Source organism: Dendrobates tinctorius, unplaced genomic scaffold (genome assembly GCF_039654945.1).
Source record: "Dendrobates tinctorius isolate UK_male_01 unplaced genomic scaffold, ASM3965494v1 ptg000020l, whole genome shotgun sequence".
NCBI lineage: Eukaryota > Metazoa > Chordata > Amphibia > Anura > Dendrobatidae > Dendrobates > Dendrobates tinctorius.
In genome coordinates, this window is record NW_027361688.1 from 54,085,881 (window position 1) to 54,105,342 (window position 19,462).

Consider the following 19,462-nt stretch of genomic DNA (forward strand, 5'->3'; position numbering starts at 1 on the left):
AGCTTCCAGATCCCAGAGACGGACCAATCAGATCTGGAGAAGGACCTGTGCATGTGACTCCCGATCTCCAATGGGAAATCGTCTCGTGAGCATTCTCAGTGGAGCGACAGAAGGACTTAGCCTCTGGAGTGACTTGCTGCTATTGCTGGCCCAGAGGTGGTAGCAACAGCCAGACCCACAGAGCTGGTCTGAGCAGAGCGTCGGGAATGACGGGGCTGCTGAGCAAGCTCCTCTGCGGTCGATGGAGAATGGGAGACCGCAGAATGTGAGGCTCTGGATCCCTGCTATGCAGTTGCAGGAACCTGACGCCTAACAGCTACTACCAAGATGGCTATGGCATTCCAGTGACTGGCAGGCAATCCCCACATATTTATTGGCTGTGTAACAGGCGCCAAACATGCGAGGTAAAATACTGACCATGTGAACATAGCTTTATGCATACGCAAGCCTCCTAACCGTCCCGGATCCAGCGAGACAGTCCCAATTTTGACTGTCTGCCTCGCTGTCCCAGCCGGGAGTTTACTTTTCCCGCACTGCACTGATAAGCCGCCACGACCCCCCCATGCACCGACCCCATCCATTCCTCGTCCTCCCAAAGAGTCCCACCGCAGCCCCTCAGTGCTAATAAATCCCAGCAATGACGTCGCTAGGCTGTTCTGTGCGAACAGGACCTGTGATGAGGTCACAGGAGGGGAGGAGTCAAGAGTCACATGATCAGGGACCTCAGTGTATGCAGGACACTGCTGTGCTGATTGTCATGGTGCTGGATGAGGGGAAGTTTATGTGTGGGTCAGGAGGGGTTTACAGGGTGGATGTAGCACTGCTGTGTGTGTACGAGGTTTACGGAGCGGAGCCGTGTGTGCATGAGGTGTACGGAGCGGAGCCACATTGTGTGCGAGGTGTACAGAGTGGAGCCATGTGTGTACAAGGTGTATGGAGCGGAGCTGTGTGCGTGCTTGGTGTACGGAGCGGAGCCATGTGTGTACGAGGTGTACAGAGCAGAGCCGCATGTGTATGAGGTGTGCGGAGCAGAGCTGCGTGTGTACAAGGTGTACAGAACTGAGCCCTGTGTGTATGAGGTGTACGGAGCCCTGTGTACGAAGTGTATGGAGCTGAGCTGTGTGTGTACGGAGCGGAGTAGAGCCGTGTGGGTACGAGATTTATGGAGTGGAGCCATGTATGTACTGAGTGGAGCCGTGTGTGTGAGGTGTACGGAGCGGAGCCGTGTGTGTATGAGGCATACAAAGTAGAACAGTGTATGAGGTGTGCTGAGCTGTGCATGTACAAGGTGTATGGTAGGAAGCATTCACACCTCCCAACTGTCGCGGATCCAGTGGGACTGTCCCGATTTTGAGAGTCTTCCCCGCTGTCCTGGCCAGTATCTTACTTTTCCCGCGGACACAGGAATACACAGCGGAGCCCCGAGGAGAACTTTAAAACTCACACGTGATGTTCCACCGGAAGTGATGTGCTGGAAGCTGACCGGAAATGAGGTAATTTTGGGAGGAGATTGTGACAGAACCATGGAGGCACTTCAGGGAATGCTTCAGATCCATCGTGTTCTCCTCCGACATCACGGACAGCGGGATCACCTTGGAATCGTGGATGCCGGCCATGTGAGCGGATCATGATATGTCCTGCACCGGGAGGCTCAGGTGGGCATTACAATGGGAGCCGGGCTGCTATAGTATCTTTATAGAATCTTTCTTTCTCTGTTCTTTCTTTCTCTGTTTCCTTCTCTATCTCTCTGTTTCTTTCCCTCTCTAATCTTTCTTTCTCTCTCTGTTCTTTCTTTCCCCTCTTTCTTTTTCTTTCTTTCTCTCTCTGTTCTCTTTCTCTGTTCTTTCTTTCTCTTTGTTTGTCTGTTCTGTTTCTTTCCCCTCTTTCTTTATCTCTCTCTCCGTTCTTTCTTTCCACTCTTTCTTTCCCATTTCTTTCTCTCTCTCTATTCTTTCTTTCACCTTTCTTTCCCTCTCTGTTCTTTCTTTCTCTCTGTTCTTTCTTTCCCCTTTCTTTCTCTTTCTCTGTTCTTCCTTTCTCTCTCTCTGTTCCTTCTTTCCCCTCTTTCTCTCTCTCTCTCTGTTCTTTCTTCTTTCTATGTTCTTTCTTTCTCTCTCTCTGTTCTTTCTTTCTCTTTCTTTCCCCTCTTTCTCTCTCTGTTCTTTCTTTCCCCTTTTTCTCTGTTCTTTTTTTCTGTCCTTTCTTTCTCTCTGTTCTTTCTTTCTCCTCTTTCTTTCTCTCTGTTCTTTCCCCCTCTGTTCTTCCTTTCTCTGTTCTTTCTTTCTCTCTCTGTTCTTTTTTTCTTTGTTTATTCTTTCTTTCTGTTCTTTCTTTCACTCTCTCTCTGTTCTTTCTTTTTTTGTTCTTTGTTTCTCTCTCTCCTTTCTCTGTTCTTTCTTTTCCTCAGTACCAGCCACTGTACCCTCAGTACTAGTGATCAGAAATGCTAAATGGGTGTGGTTGGGGCGTGGACATGGGTGTGACTAGTTGTGAAATGGGTGTGGTCAGGGGGTGTGGCCTAAAATTTGCCACAGCCTTTGTCCCTCTTTGGCTATGTGCCCACATTGCAGAAATGCTGCGGAAATGTCCACAGCATCTCCGCAACTCCCTGCCGCGGGTAAAACGCATGCAGAATTCGCATGCATTTTCCCGCAAAACACAAGCGTTTTTAGCTTGCAGAGTGCTTGCGCTTTTCCATGCAATTTAAAGAATCGCTTGGAAAAGTGATTGACTTGTTGGTCATAGCGCTTGACAAGTGTGTCCAACTTTTTACTATTGATGCTGCCTATGCAGCATCAATACTAAAAGATAGAATGTTCAAAATAATTTAAAAAAATAAAAAATAGGGATATACTCACCTTCTGTCGGCCCCCGGAGCCCTCCCAGTCATCATTGACGCTGGCGGCAAGTTCTGTTCCCAGGGATGCCTTGCGACAATGATCTCTGATGACGTAGCGGTCTCCAACGCCATCAGAGGTCATTGTTGTAAGGCATCCCTGGGAACGGAACTTGGCGCCAGCGTCAATGACGACCGGGAGAGCTCCGGGGGCCGACAGAAGGTGAGTATATCCCTATTTTTTATTTTAATTCTGTTTTTTAAAGGAATGTGGTACTCAGGGCCTGCAGAGTCTCCTCTCCTCCAGGCCCTGGGTACCACCCGCACATGAAGTGCTCACTTCATGCATGGTGGGCATAGCGTAAAGTGAGCGTTTCACTGCAATCCTATGGCGGTGGAATTGCCGCGATGCCGCAGAAATAATGAACATGCTGCGGATTTTACCGCTGTGCGATTCTGCAGTGGTAAAATCAGCAGCATGGGCACAGCGACTGTAGGATTGCATGGGGATGCGGTTTTTAAATGTTTCCGCGGCCGTAAAACGCGGTGGAAACGCTAAAAAAACTCAGCGTGGGCACACAGCCTTTCCCTTCTTCAAAAGTCGGGAGGTATGACATGAAAATCACGGAGAGCCGCCATTTCCATCCATGTGCAAGAAAATCACTGATGGTAAAAAAGACAGAACAAAAACCTGCAGACTGAGGACAAAACGCACTGATCAGGTTGTGATATAGTTGGAAAATCAGTGGTGTCTGAACAGGGCCTCATGTGGAGCTGCAGTGTTTTATCGGGTTCCAGCTGTTTGTACATTAGGTACTGTCTTGGTTCCTGCACTCACATCTTATACCACTGCTGCTCTGACTCTATGGCGGCTAGACATGATGTCTGTGTGCACGGAGCGCTATCACTCGGTGCTGCCGCCGACATGACACGTTCTAGAAGTCTCTGCTGTGGAGCGTCTCGAGCCTGCAGACCATGTGCACACCAACGATCCACTAGACGGCGCCAAAGAGTACAGCTGCTTCCACCTGGTAACTGGTGACGCGCGGGGGCAGTGGGCGGTGCTGCCGATGACGCGCTCCCGATGACGTATTTCCGGTGCGCTGGCGGAAGCGGAGTTTTTTTTTCCCTACTTGGGGACGGATTTAATTTTTTTACGTAAAATGTCGAAAATCGTGGCTTACTTCTACGACCCGGATGTGGGAAACTTCCATTATGGTGAGACCGTACAGCCGCGGTGTGGAGGCTGATAGTGACACCCTGCGTGTGCCGGCCTCACTGTGCGGTACCACAGGACGGCAGCGCACCGTGTGTATGAGGCCAGCTGGCTGCAGTGTGCGGCTGAGCTGGAGCCACAGCTCTCCCCACACAGAATAGGAGTGGAGCCTGGCTTCTCCTCTGTGCCCTGCCCACATGTTATACCTTGTACATATCTTATTATACCTCATGTCTGATTGCTCTCACCTACAGGCATACGAGATTCGTGCAAGCGCAGCAGAGTCTCATTCAAGGGCTTGGCCAGAGGTACAGTTGCATTCTAGGTAGCACAGTAAATGGCCAGCAAGTATCATGCATGGGTGACGCGTATCTCTGGGTGTACCACATGGGCAACACGTATCTCTGGGTGTACCGCATGGGCCACGCGTATCTCTGGGTGTACCGCATGGGCCACGCGTATCTCTGGGTGTACCACATGGGCCACGCGTATCTCTGGATGTACCACATGGACCACGAGTATCCCCGGGTGTACCACATGGGCCACGAGTATCCCTGGGTGTACCCCCGTGGGCCACGCGTGTCTCTGGGTGTACCCCCGTGGGCCACGCGTGTCTCTGGGTGGGCACCCCCGTGGGCCACGCGTGTCTCTGGGTGGGCATCCCCGTGGGCCATGGTCTTGTGTACCCCATGGTTGTGCCCCATGGGTCACAGGTATCTCTGGGTGTACTATCCTATGGGTTACATGTATCTCTGCGTATACCATATGCGTTATGTATGCCCATGCACGACACCCCTGGCCAAAGATGGAGTGGGCACAAGGCACAACCCCTGTTAAGTGTCACTGCACGTTTCGTAGGTTTTGGACATAAATCTTGTTAATGACTAAGTGATGGAGTGGTCTGGCATTGAGAAGCTTCATTACAGCCTGACGCTATACATTTTTTATTGGACCTGTTTTAAAGACGCCTTCCCATTGAGTTTTTTATTCATTAAAATGTGTATATCTGCATGCAGTGTGAGTGTATTAAAGAGGTTGTCCAAAACTTTTACGCTGATGACCTATCATTAGGATAAGTCATCTATGTCTGGTCGGCCGGGTACTGGCACCCAGCACCTCTGCTGAGTGTCAGTCCCTGGCCGATCAGACATTGATGACCTACTGCAGCTTTCTTTGCGATCCAGTTCCATTCTGCTCCTTTTCTCAGTCACGTCACTGCAGTTGTGACTATCCACCTATATTTGGGAGCTGGCAGTCTCTTTTACAGTGAGAGCCTATGAAGCCTCATTCTTACGCACCATAGTCTTACATTGTAAGACCACATTCACAAGTTCAGTATTTGGTCAGTATTTCACACCAGTATTTGTAAGCGGAAATCAGAAGTGGTGACATGTTTCTATTACACTTTTATTCTGACTGTTCAACTCCTGATTTTACCTTACATATATTGGGGTAAAATACTGAACGTGGCCTAAAAGTCACTTTTGGGTCACACGGAGTGCAGTGCATCCTGAACAGTCTGAAGAGGAGAACAGTGTTTCTGGATGTGGGAGAGAGCAGCACTCTATTTGCACATATACCGCTCTGGCAAAAAAATAAGAGACCACTGCACAGTTTTATAAAAATCAGCTTTTCTACATGTCTGACAGCCATTCCATTCCACTCCAGTGTCAGTTGAATTCCAACCAGAGTACACCTCATTCTACTTAATGTGCTTCTGATTAGGTCATCACCTGAACCAAATCTTACTTAACGAAGGAAAGTATAAAAAGCCCTGCTGTGGTGTTCACAATCCTCTTACAATAGGACAAGCTGGATGGCAGAACAAGTGCTAGTAATATTCTAAGAGTAACAGGAATGAAAAAATAACTTTTAACCATGCCAAAGGAGTTGAAAAGAAAAGTCTTGAGTGAGGAAAAGAAGGGCTTAACTCTGGCTTTACTAGCAGAGTAATACAGTGAGCATCATGTTGCCTCCATCCTTAAAATTTCTAAGACGGCAGTCCATTAATAATAATAATAATAAATTTTATTTTTATAGCGCCGACATATTCCGCAGCACTTTACATTTCAGAGGGGATTTGTACAGACAATAGACATTACAGCATAACAATAATCACATACAGTAGATTATAACAAATAACAAGAGGAGTGAGGGCCCTGCTCGCAAGCTTACAGTCTATGAGGAAAGAGGTAGACACGAAAGGTGGGTGGTAACAGTTGCTCTGATTGTATGGACCAGCCATAATGTTAAGTGTGTAACAGTACAGACACAGAGGGCTAATGGATGCATAAAGCATGTGGGAACATGATGCTGGGAACCTGGTTATGGTAAAACGTTTGGCTCTGCCACACAGGGATAGGTTAGGTTAATGTGTTGAGGCGATAGGCCAGTCTGAATAAATGCGTTTTCAGGACACGCTTAAAATTGTGGGGATTGGGGACTAATCGTATTGACCTGGGAAGTGCATTCCAAAGAATTGGCGCGGCACGTGTAAAGTCTTGGAGACATTACAACAAGGTCAAGCAGCAGACATTGGGGACAACAAAGCTACAGACCTGCAGAGGGTGAAAACGACTCTCCACTGACCGTGATGACCGTCATCTTATTCGAATGTTACTCAGCATCCTCAGGATGACATCAAGTGACCTACAAAAGGAATGGCAAATGGCAGCTGGAGTGAAGTGCACGGCAAGAACAGTTCGTAACAGGCTCCTAGAGACAGGGCTCAAGTCATGTAAAGGTAGGAAAAAGCCTTTCATCAATGAGAAGCAAAGGAGAGCCAGGCTGAAGTTTGCCAAAGACCATAAGGATTGGACCATAGAGGACTGGAGTAAAGTAATCTTCTCTGATGAGTCTAATTTCCAGCTTTGCCCAACACCTGGTATTCTAATTGTTAGACTGAGACCTGGAATGGCGTAAAAGGCACAGTGTCTTGCACCCACTGTGAAATTTGGTGGAGGATCGGTGGTGATCTGGGGATGCTTCAGCAAGGATGGAATTGGGCAGGTTAATCTTTGCGAAGGACGTATGAATCAAGCCGCATACAAGGTTATCCTGGAAAAACAGTTGATTCCTTCTGCTCAGGCAATGTTCCCCAACTCTGAGGACTGGTTTTTCCAGCAGAACAATTCGCCATGCCACACAGCTAGGTCAATCAATGTGTGGACGAAGGACCACCACCTCAAAACCCTGTCATGGCCAGCCCAATCTCCAAGCCTGGAACCCATTGAAAACCTCTTGAATGTAATCAAGAGGAAGATGGATAGTCACAAGCCATCAAACAAAGAACTGCTTACATTTTTGTACCAGGAGTGGCATAAGGTCACCCAAAAGCACAGTGTGAAAGACTGGTGGAAAGCATGACAAGACACATGAAAGCTGGGATTAAAAATCATGGTTATTCCACAAAATATTGATTTCTGAACTCTTCCTGAGGTAAAACATTAGTATTGTTGTTTCTACATAATTATGAACTTGTTTTCTTTGCATTTTTTTGAGATCTGCAAGCACTGCATTTTTTTTTATTTTGACCATTTCTCATTTTCTGAAAATAAATGGAAAATTTAGTGCATGGAAATTCCTAGACATGTTGTCAGTAGTTTATAGAATAAAAGAGCAATTTACTTTTTAATCAAAAAATATACCTATAAAGAGAAAATCAGACAAGCTGAAAATTTTGCAGTGGTCTCTTAATTTTTGCCAGAGCTGTATACACACATAATGAATAAGATACTTACTGGGAGAGCTTCTTTAGAAGTGTTATCTGGCTCCATCAAGAGAGGTTCACGAGCACATCCGCAGTGCTGATGCCGTTACAAATCCACATGTCTACCAAGAAGCATGATCGTCAGGTGAGTGATGTAACATTATCAGCACCACTCTGTTCTAGAACACCCGGATAGATCACATAGACAATGGTGAGGCAGCACGGTGGCACACTGGTTAGCATTGTTGTTTTGCAGCACTGGGGTCTTGAGTTCACATCCCTCCAAGGACAACCTCTGCAAGAAGATTGTATTTTTACTCTGTGTATGCGTACTGAATTAAGATTGTGAGCAATGATAATATCTGTAACGCACTATGGGGTATAATGGCACTATATAAGTAAGCATAATAACTGGTAATTTAAGTAATACTCACACCTTATGACTTTACAATAAAATAACCCTCTCACCCTTTTCTGAAAAGCTTTTTACACTAATAACCTCTGTCCATAATTTTTAGGCACAGGACATCCCATGAAACCCCACCGCCTGGCTCTCACTCACAGCTTAGTTCTCCACTATGGACTGTATAAAAAGATGAAAGTAAGTATTATGTTCATGATTTTTTTTTTTTTTTGCTTGGTTCATTGTCATATACTAAGATAGACAGTCAGCCTTACGCCACATTCACGTGTTCAGTATTTGGTCGGTGTTTTACATCCGTATTTATAAGCCAAAGCCAAGAGTGGGTGACATATACAGAAGTAGTGATGTGAGGTCTATTATGCTTTTCCCTTGATTGTTCTTCTCCTGATTTTGGTTTGCAAATAATGATGTAAAATACTGATCATGTGCACGTGGCCTTGTGTCTTGAAAATTCTTTATAACCACTTCGCGACCTTTTACGTAGCCATACGTCCGAGTTAGTAAGTTCTTATCGATCTTGGACGTCTGGATACGTCATGGCGTTTTGTGCACACAGGAGCTGTGCACGCACGATCGCCGCTGGGTGAGCCGCTGATTTCCTAGCTAACACCTGGCACTCGCTGCCCGCACCGCACCCAGGATATTAACCCCCTAAATGCTGCAATCAATATTGATTTCAGCATCTACAAGGCAGGCAGAGGGAAGGGAGCCTTTATCATCACCGAACAAAAAGTGGAAAGAAATGCAATCGGCAAGATGAAAGTAAATAGAAATGATATTGCTGAAAACGTCATCTTGTCTCGCAAAAAACAAGCTGCCATACATCTCCATCAGCAAAAAATAAAAAAAAGTTACACCTCTCTGAATAAAACAATGCAAAAATGTTTTTTTCTGTAACACATTTTTTTATTGTGTAAAAGCGTCAAAATATAAGTTTGGTATCTGTAATCATAATGACCTGAAGAATAAAGCTGCCTTATCAATTTTACCACCAGCAGAACGGCATAAAAAAAAAAACAATTCCTTAGTTGCTGGTTTATGTTCATTCTGTCTCCCAAAAATCGGAATAGAAAGCAATGAAAAAATGTCATGTGCCCAAAAATGGTACAAATAAAACGTCAACTCGTCCCGCAAAAAAACAAGCAAGCCGTCACATTTCTGTCAGAAGAAATATGGATAAATTATAGCTCTCAAAATATGGCGATGCAAAAAAAAGCATCTTTTAGTGTGTGACAGCAGCCATTCAACAAACCCAATATAAATCTGGTATCTCTGTAATCGCACCGACCCAAAGAATAAAGTCATCTAATCCCTTTTAAACCGCACAAGGAACGGCGTAAAAATTAAATAAAACCAATTCTTCACCTGCTGTTGATTTGTTCATTCTGCCTCCCAAAGATTGCAGTAAGGCTCAGCGCATATTTATTCTGCGCTGAACGCTTATACCCAGGTTTCCATGTAAATTTCTGAAAAATATCATTCAGACAGAACATCCGGCGGAAGATTCCCTATAATGAGGCAGATGGAGGCATTGTGAATGCCATAGAACTTGTGATCCGGGGGTGTATATTTGGGTGTATATTTGGACAGAGACAACATTTTTCTAATTTTGGTTCTAGACATTACCACAATGAATTTAAAACAAAACAATTCAGATGCAGTTGAAGTTCAGACTTTCAGATTTCGTTTGAGGGTATCCACATTAAAATTGGATGAAAGGTTTAGGAGTTTCATCTCCTTAAGGCCTCTTTCACACTTCAGTTTCTTTGCATCAGTTCAAATCCGCCAAAAAGGCGGACAAGCGGATCCGTTCTCAACTGATGTGAACGGATGTCACAGGATCCGTTTTGAGACGGATCCTGAAAATGAGGAAATTTAAAGGAAACGCTGGAGAGAGAGAGAGAATGATTTTTTTTTTTTTTGTCCGGCACCCAGAAAGAATTTCGGGTTAAATTAGTGTGTGGAGGATCCGCCAGAGATAAAAACGTTGCAAGCTCCGTTTTGAAATCTTTGAGGATGGTGACGGACAGCAACTTTTGGCGGATCCGCAAAAAAAACGGATGCAACGGACGCCAATCCGTCACAATCCGCCAGTAATGGAAGTCAATGGGGAAAAAAACGGATCCTCAAAAGAAAATTGAGGATCCGTTTTTTTCAAAACCTGGCGGATTGTGACTGATTGTAAAAAACTGAAGTGTGAAAGAGGCCTAACGTGCCACCCTGTTTTTAAAGGGACCACAGCTGTCGGCCACAGTTTTGTGCACTTCTGAAAATAAGGACAATGATGAACCAGACGGAGTCCAAAGTAACTTTGATGCCTCATTATAGTGAATGAATCCCTCTGGGGTTTCATCTGAATCACGTCACTCAGATTTAGATGGAAATCTCTGATGTAAGTACTGAGCGTAGAGCGCCGGATAAATGTGATCCCAAATATTAAGTAAAATGTTCCCAATAAAAGCTTCAACTCAATCCACAAAAAAGCAAGTCCCCACTCAGGTCCGTCATCCGTCAATGGAAATATAGGGGCTTCCACGTTTCTGGTGGCACAAAGGCTCTGGCAAAGCAAGATGGCTCCTCACCCCCCAAATGAACTTCAGCAAATTCTGTGCTCCCAAATCCCTTATGAGCCTCACAGTGTGCCTAAACCACATTTAGCGTTAACATTTTTGGCATTTCTGTAGCTATGAGAGGCCATCTAACATACGGGTGCATGTCTCCAGAAGTATGAGATGGGCATATTGTATTGGGCACTACAACGGCAGTTGGCAGTTTTTACTCATCAATATCCACTGCTGCTTGTTTCTGGAAATACTCATGGAATCAAAGTCTTCACTGCACCAGTAGATAAATTTCCAAAGGGGTGTTATTTCCAAATGGGGTCACTTGGAAGGATTCTGCTCATCTTGCACTTAGGGGCTCTATATATGGAGACTGCAAACTATTCTAGGAAAATCTGTACTCCAGGAGGCAAATGGCTCTCCGTCCCTCCCGAGTCTCGCTTTATGACTGTACAGCCCACATATGGAGTATTTTCACGTTCAACAGAAATTGTGGGACAAATTTTAGTACCATTTTAACCTGTTTACCACTGTGTAAATATAAAATCTGTGGCTGAAACGTTGGATTTTTTTTTCGCCAGATAAATAAAAAAATATATATACGTATATGTTCGAGTATAAGCCGAGGCCCCTAATTTTGCCACAAAAAACTGGGAAAACTTATTCAGTCTAGTACACTCCCTGAGTTATGTCGCTTATCCATGTTATGTAAATAAAAGCTTATAACCTGACGTTAAATTCATCCATTGGTTGTATAAATTATTCTTTTGAAAGCTGCAACCCTCCGAAATGGGGTTTAGGTTAAGAAAATAAATTGCCATCAATGCAGAAATACTGATCATTTAATGGACACAGAATGGTCCAATTTTGGCAAGACAAAAGTTTTGTTGCCTGGTCATATAATGCACCCAATCCTAGTTTACATCCATCCTCACCTGTGCTCAATAAATGATTGGTTAATTAGTGGGTGTTGTGAGAATCATGGGGGAATAGTGGATGAAGGCAGGTATATCTCGCCCAGATACCTTTCCTATGTGGCCTAGTCTGGTCAGTATCTCACCTGATGACTAATGAGCAGAGGGAGGCGGGTATAAAAGGATGCTAGGTGGTGTGTTAGTTGCTCAGCTTGGGGAACACGGAGAGCATGTCTGTGTGAGCGACACTTGTGAGTGAAAGCAGTGCTCATGGTAACTGTGGTTTGGCTGGACGGGAGAAGCCCTCCAGTTGGTAGTTAGATCGGACCCTGTTTAGTTAGGTTTTTGTTTTATGCTTTATTTTTCTGTATGTTTTGCTTTCACCTGAAATAAATCTGACCCAGTGTCAGTTATGACCGGATCCCGGCTGTGCATCTGAGTTTCATGCTAAACCCACGTGGCCTTTGACCCCAGCAAAGGCGATCCCGGAGCGTTTTATCACAGTGTGCATAAAAAGAAACCCAGCACCCCAGACCTTCACTTGAGCTGCAACTTGAGCTCTGACAACATGCCAAAAATCCACCCTGCGACCAAAGCCTGAATTATCAAGAGGTTGAAGACCAGATCCACTGCAGAGGTGGCTGACACCTTTAATGTGTCTCCGCAATCAAGTACAAGGAATTATAAGATTCGAAGAGACTGGAGATTTGTTTGACAAGCCGAGGTCCGGCAGACCCCGCAAGACAACTGCTCAGGAGGAATGTTTGTTGGTTAGAAAATCCAAAGCAAGCCCGTCTTCCACTTCAGCAGAGCTCCAACAGGCCTGGTCACCTCAAGTCCTTGTGTCAACTAAAACAGTTTGTAGGATTCTGTCTCGAAATGGCCTCCATGGTCGAATCAGTGCCCAGAAGCCAGCACTAAGCAAAAGGCAAATAAAAAACCGTGTGGCATTTGCAAAGTCCTACAGCCTGCTAAACAGATGGACACTGGAAAAGTGGCAGAAGGTGATTTCTCTGACAAATCTTCAGTAGAATTACACCACAGCCTCCGCAAATACTGCTGGAGACCTACTGGAGCCTGTATGGATCCAAAATACACCCAGAAAACAGTTAAATTTGGTGGTGGAAAGATCATGGTCTGGGGTTACATTCAGTATGGGGGTGTGCGAAATATTTGCAAGGTGGAAGGCAATATCATTAGCCTAAAATATCAAGAAGTATTAGCTACCTCTTATATTCAAAATCATAAAAGGGGTCAAATTCTGCAGCAGAATGGTGCTCCATCTCATACATCCATCTCTACAACAAAGTTCCTCCAGTCAAAAGATCAAGGTGCTCAAGGACTGGCCAGCCCAGTCACCAGACATGAACATCATTGAGCATGTTTGGGGTAGGATGAAAGAGGAAGCTTGGAAACTGCATTCTTTGCTATTCCTGATGACTTCATTAATAAATTGTATGAATCATTGTTGAACCGCATGGATGCAGTCCTTCAAGCTCATGGAAGTCAGACAAAATGTTAAATATGACTAATAGCACCACAACTTCATTCACCAATGTTATGCAACATGTATTTGTATTTTAAGTTAACTATTTGATTATCACATTACTTTCTGTGGCCGACAAAACTTTTGTCTTGCCAAAATCTGACCATTCTGTGTCCATTAAATAATCAATATTTCTGCATTGTTGGCAATTTATTTTCTTAACCTAAACCACATTTTGTAAGGTTTCAGCTTTGAAAGAATAATTTATACAACCAATGGATGAATTTAACGTCCGGTTATAAGCTTTTATTTACATAACATGGATAAGCGACATAACTTCTGTCAGGGAGTGTATAAGCCTAGGGTGGGAAATGCAGCAGCTACTGGTAAATTTCAAAAATAAAAATAGATACCAATAAAAGTAAAATTAATTGAGACATCAGTAGGTTAAATGTTTTTGAATATCCACATTGAATCAGGATCCCCATATAATGCTCCATACAGTTCATCATGGCCCCATAAGATGCTCCATACAAAATACGCCCCATATAATACTCCATAAAATTCATGATGGGCCCCATAAGATGCTCCATAGAAAAATATGCTCCATATAATGCTGCACAAAGGTTAAAGGAAATATGTCACCTCATTTTCCCGCTGTACGTAAATTAGTTGCATCCGATCCGATGGGCGGTGTTTTTGCTCCTTCGCTCCACCCCTCCTTGGCCACTGTACGCAAGATTTCAGGTAATTTCCGTAGTTCTCGTCCATATTTTGCACGTGCGCATTGCAGTCTCCACTCGCACGTGCGCAGTATGCTTTGCCCAACTGTGGGCAAAGCGGAAAAGCATTAGTGCGCATGTGCCGGAAGTACTATGTCCTGGAAGTATTTCGCTGCCATTTCTGTGTTCCGGGACATAATTCACCGGCGCCTGCGCACTAATGCTTTTGGGCTTTGCCCGCAGTTGGGAAAAGTATATAGCACACATGCGAGTGGAGATTTCAATGTGCACGCGCAAAATATGGACGAGAACTACGGAAATTACGTGAAATCTTGCGTACAGCGGCCAAGGAGGGGTGGAGGGAAGGGGCAAAATCACCACCCACCGTACCAGACCCAACTAATTTACATACAGCGCGAAAATGAGGTGACAGATTCCCTTTAATGATGGCCCCATAAGATGCTTCATATTAAAATATGCCCCATATGTTGCTGCTGCGATTAAAAAAAAAAAAAATGACACTCTCCTCTCGTCGTTGGGTCCAGGTGCCGGTGTCGCAGCTGGCCCAGGCCCCCGGCACTTGAGATATTCACCTGTCCCCGTTCCACCGCCGCGCGCCGCTGTGTCTTCTGGGTCTCTGCAGTGACTGTTTAGGCAGAGGGCGTGCACTAAATACGTCATCGCGCCCTTTGACCTGAATGTCACAACCAGAGGACATGAAAGACACAGCCCGGTGGTGGAACGGGGACAGGTGAATATCACATGACTCAACCTCCCCCCGTCCTACTCACCCTCCTGGCGCTGCTACATCTCAGTCCGGGACGGGCACCGCCATTTCTCTTCCTTTCTTCCTTCCAGTGCTGAGCGGTCACGTGGTACCGCTCATTAAAGTAATGACTATGCACTCCACGCCTATGGGAGTGGAGACGCGTACATATTCATTACTTTAATGAGCGGTACCACGTGACCGCTTAGCACTGGAAGGAAGACGGGAAGAGAAATGCCGGCGCCCAGACTGAGATGCAGGGAGGGACTGATATGCAGCGATGATGCCAGGAGGATGAGTATGATGTTTTTTGCTCCCCCCCCCCCCCATCCCCCCTCCCTCGCTGGCAATGACTCGTGTATAAGCCGAGAGGTTGGTGTTTTCAGCACAAAAAAAGTGCTGAAAATCTAGGCTTATACACAAGTACATAGGTACTTGTCTTGTATCTGCGAATTCGTAATGACCTGAAGAGTCATAATGGCAGGTCAGTTTAAGCATTTAGTAAACAAGGTAAAAAAAAAAAAAAAGAGGAATTGCACTTTTTTTTTGCAATTTCACCGCACTTAGATTTTTTTTTACCGTTTTCCAGTACACTATATGGGAAAATCAATGGTGCCATTCAAAAGTACAACTTGTCCCGCCAAAACAAGCTGTGACGACACAGCATTTTATTTTAGTTAACCAGAAGTCTATATTCATTAAGCCAGGAATAATTGACTGTTTTTATTTGTTGGCTTTTTAATTTGTATTTCTTTCTGGTTGGTCATGAAAACACAGACTTTTGTTCATATAATCCTGTAATAGTGAATTGTAAGTTGACATTTAATGTAACATTGTGCTGTCATCCTGGATGACTATTTTCGCAGAATAATTGAACAATTTTCTGATATGTTGATTACACATTGTCCAAGCCAGCTAGCTTGTTGACTTGCAAAACAGTGCAACTAGATTAAATAATTAAACTATGGGAGTTGATCTCATCACCATTCTTCCGCTTTACCTCTGGATGCTGACTTGAAGGAGAGATGTTAACTATAACAAGAGGATATGCACCTCTGTAACAGATACCTACATAAACAGAGATTCATCCAAAGATCTAAAGAACCAGAGACTCTTTACAAGACAGCAACCAACACATCATGGCTTCATCATGAGGAACACAGATTTGACATTCTACAGCATGGCCGCTTAGGGGACCATGGCCCTGGCTTAAAGAATACAGATCTGCTCTATTGACCATCACTGAACTTTGGATACGTATATGGGTATTAAGTACTTGGACCTACTTGACACCTGAGTTCCATGGATACATTTTGGGAAAGACAGAGATGGAACCCACCAGTCACCTGACTCCATGGAGATGTTTGGAAAAGCCAGAATGTGACCCGCCGGTTACCTGGCCTTGTGCGTCAATGGACTGTCGGCTTCCTAAGCTTGTCGTTACCTCCTTTTTGTGCATGCCACATGTGGGGTAGTAGACCCTGGAAGCTCTGAAATTACAGATGCTCTAATCCCGGCGAGTCAGCGTAAGGGTGAGACTCTTTTGCACCATCTTGGTTATTTTGCTGGGACTGTTCCACGTATTATTTGCATGTTTTGTGGTTCAATAAATTATTGCCTCACTGTTTTACCCTGACCATGTGTTGTCTGAGTGGTATTATGCCTGCTGTAAAAGGAGAGCGGGCGTTTGGGATAATCACTAGTCCATGCGGTTTCGGCGAGCGGTCCAGGGCACCCGCAGACCACCGTGTCTCCATACAAACCCTCACATGGCCATATCGATGAAAAAATAGCAAAGTTATGGCTCTGGGAAGAAGAAAAATGGAAACAAAAATACCCCTAGGTGGAGAATCTCTTTACGATATCAGGCGTAATAGTACACCGATGTCAGACTCCCTCCCTTTGATGTGGGCTCCGTCAGTGAGCCCACATCTTTCCCGGCACATGGAAGCTGTTTTGAGCAGCTGACATGTGCCCTGAACATCCGCGGGTGGAATTGTGATTTATCCGTGGCTATTAACCCATTAAATTACGCTTTCAAATGCTGACAGCGGCTTTTAACATGTGCTTCCGGCAATCGTGCCTGAAATCTGCAAACCTGTGACCCTTGTCACGTGATCGCAGGTCACATGTGGGTTGGCATGACAACCAGAGGTCTACTGGAAACCTCTATGGTTGTCACTGCCGTCTTGCTGTGAGCGCTGTCCAGTGGTCGGGGGTCATAGCAAGGGAGTAATTCAGCTAAATACAGGCGAACTGGTCATCTCCTGTGTGTGTGTATAGCTGAGCCAATCAAGTTGTGGCAGCTTCTAATCTCCCATGGAGACTATTGAAGCATGCCAAAAGTTAAAAAAAAAAAAAAAAAAAAAAAGTTTTTAAAAATATAAAAAAAATTTAAAGTTTTAATCCACCCCCCTTTCGCCCCAATCAAAATTTAAACATTAAGAAAATCAAACATACACATATTTGGCATCGCTGTGTTCAGAATCGCCCGATCTATCAAATAATGGATTAACCTGATCGCTAAACGGCGCAGCGAGAAAAAAAGTCAAAATGCCAGAATTATGTTTTTTTTAGTCCCTGCGACATTGCATTAAAATGCAATAACGTGATCAAAAGATCATATCTGCATTAAAATGGTATCATTAACGCTAGTTTCACACTAGCATATGGCCGAGGTGCGGAGGGCTGCAGACTTCCTCTGTGAAGCTCCACCCACAGCCGCACCTCCCGTCAGCTCCGCCTACCTCGGCATGCGGCGTGCGTACCCTATCTTTAGCATTGGGTACGCAGGCCGTGCCGATGTATGCGGATGCCTCCACATGCGTCGTTTTGACGGTGCGGTGACCTGCGACGAACGCAACGTGTGGCATTTTGGTTCGGTCGCTGCACCGTCAAAATGACGCATGTTGAGGCATCCGCATACATCGGCACGGCCTGCGTACCCAATGCTAAAGATAGGGTACAAAAGAGGAAAAAAAAGCGTTGGCACTCACCGTTCTGTCGTGAAAATTCTTTATAAATTAAAAGGCATTGGCACGGGAGGAACGTACAGAGAATGGACAACGGCCGTTTCATGCACTTGCGCTTCCACGGGTCCCGTATTTTCTCTTTTGTACAAAATCAGATCACATGTTTGCTTTTCTGGATTGAGCACTCGTTCTGACGGTATTTTGGCGGTCGGTCCAGGTGTATGATTTTCGACTTGAATAGCAGTCATGCAACTGCTTTGGGGTTAAGGAGCAGTGCCGAATCTTCTGTCTCTCTTAAAGATAGGGTACGCACGCCGCATGCTGAGGTAGGCGGAGCTGATGGGAGGAGTTGCGGTCATGGGCGGAGCTTCACAGAGGAAGTCTGCAGCCCTCCGCACCTCGGCCATACGCTGGTGTGAAACTAGCCTAAAAATGACCTCTTGGAGTGCAAAAAATAAGCCCTCAATCAACACGAAATCACGAAAATTGGAGACGTTACAGGTATCAGAAAAAGGCCCCTTTTTTTTTTTTTTTTTTTTTTAACAAAGTTTGGAATTTTTTTCCACCTCTTAGATAAAAAAAAGAACCTAGACATGTTTGGTGTCTCTGTACTCGTAATGACCTGGAGAATCATAATGGCAGGTCAGTTTTTGTATTTAGTGAACCTAGTAAAAAAAAGCCAAACAAAAAAAAAAAAGTGTGGGATTGCACTTTTTTTTTGCAATTTCACAGCACTTGGATTTTGTTTCCCATTTTCTAGTGTCCGACATGGTAAAACCAATGGTGGTGTTCAAAAGTACAACTCGTCCCACAAAAAAAAAATGCACTCACATGGCCATATTGACAAAAATACCTCTGGGGGGTTAAGGAGTTAAATTATATGCTATGATCAAATGGAACTGTTCAGGAAACAAGAATGTAAGAGAATTGCCAAAGTATAATGGTGGTATGAGCACTACTTGCTGGAGCTACAGTAAGCTTCCAAAAATAGTACTGGGTCACTGGAGTAAGAATTTTTTTCATCAGGTTGTAGATTGCTTTGAATCTTGAATGAGGCACACGTCACTACAGAAATAATTTATTTTGCTGTTCCTGCCCGCAGGTGTTTAAGCCGTACCAAGCTTCTCAGCATGACATGTGTCGCTTTCACTCGGAGGATTACATTGATTACCTGCAGCCGGTGAGCCCCAACAACATGCAGGGTTTCACCAAAAGCTTAAAGGGAACCTGTCAGCTGTTTTGGTAGCTATAAGATATGGCTGCTGCCTTTCAGGGCTTATCTGCAACATTCTATAATGCTGTAGATAAGCCCCCGGTCCAATCTGAAAGATAAGAAAAATAAGTTTTATTATACTCGCCTGGGGGGCTGCCCGGTCTGATGGGTGTCGCAGGTTCGGGTCTGGCGCCTATCTTCTTGCGATGCCGTCCTCCTGCTTGCTTCATGGCTCCCCAGCATCACATTTCTGCGCAGGCATACATATCTGCCCTGTTGAGTGCAGAGCAAAGTCCTGCAGACGCTGGGCCTCTCTGACCTTTACTGGCACCTGCGCACTGCAGTTCTTTGCTCTGCCCTCAACATGGCTGATAAGTGCGCCTGCGCACGAGCGTGATGCCGGGGAGCGATGAAGCAAGCAGGAGGGCGGCATCGCAGGAAGATGGGAGGCACCGGACCCAGACCTGCAACACCCAGCTGAAGGGACCGCCCCCAGGTGAGTATAATAGAATTTATTTTTCTTATCTTTCAGGTGGGATCAGGGACTTGGCTACAGTATTACAGAATGCTGTAGATAAGCCCTGAAAGGCAGTGGCCGCATCTTACAAACTGCTGACAGGTTCGCTTTAAATTATAAGCTAGG

General features: G+C 45.0%; 1 protein-coding gene across 2 annotated transcripts in view; it reads left to right on the forward strand.

Moving 5' to 3' along the window:
* Nucleotides 1-3,907: 3,907 nt before the first annotated feature.
* Nucleotides 3,908-19,462, forward strand: part of HDAC3 (histone deacetylase 3) — a 91,918-nt gene continuing 76,363 nt past the window's right edge. Inside the window, exons 1-4 of one of the 2 annotated variants that reach the window (XM_073568051.1) lie at nt 3,908-4,054; nt 4,307-4,360; nt 8,280-8,362; nt 18,709-18,786. In XM_073568051.1, the coding sequence (XP_073424152.1) occupies nt 4,000-4,054; nt 4,307-4,360; nt 8,280-8,362; nt 18,709-18,786 (270 nt within the window). In that variant the 5' untranslated portion in view covers nt 3,908-3,999. The remainder of the gene's footprint in view (nt 4,055-4,306; nt 4,361-8,279; nt 8,363-18,708; nt 18,787-19,462) is intronic. The other variant, XM_073568052.1, reaches the window with a different exon arrangement.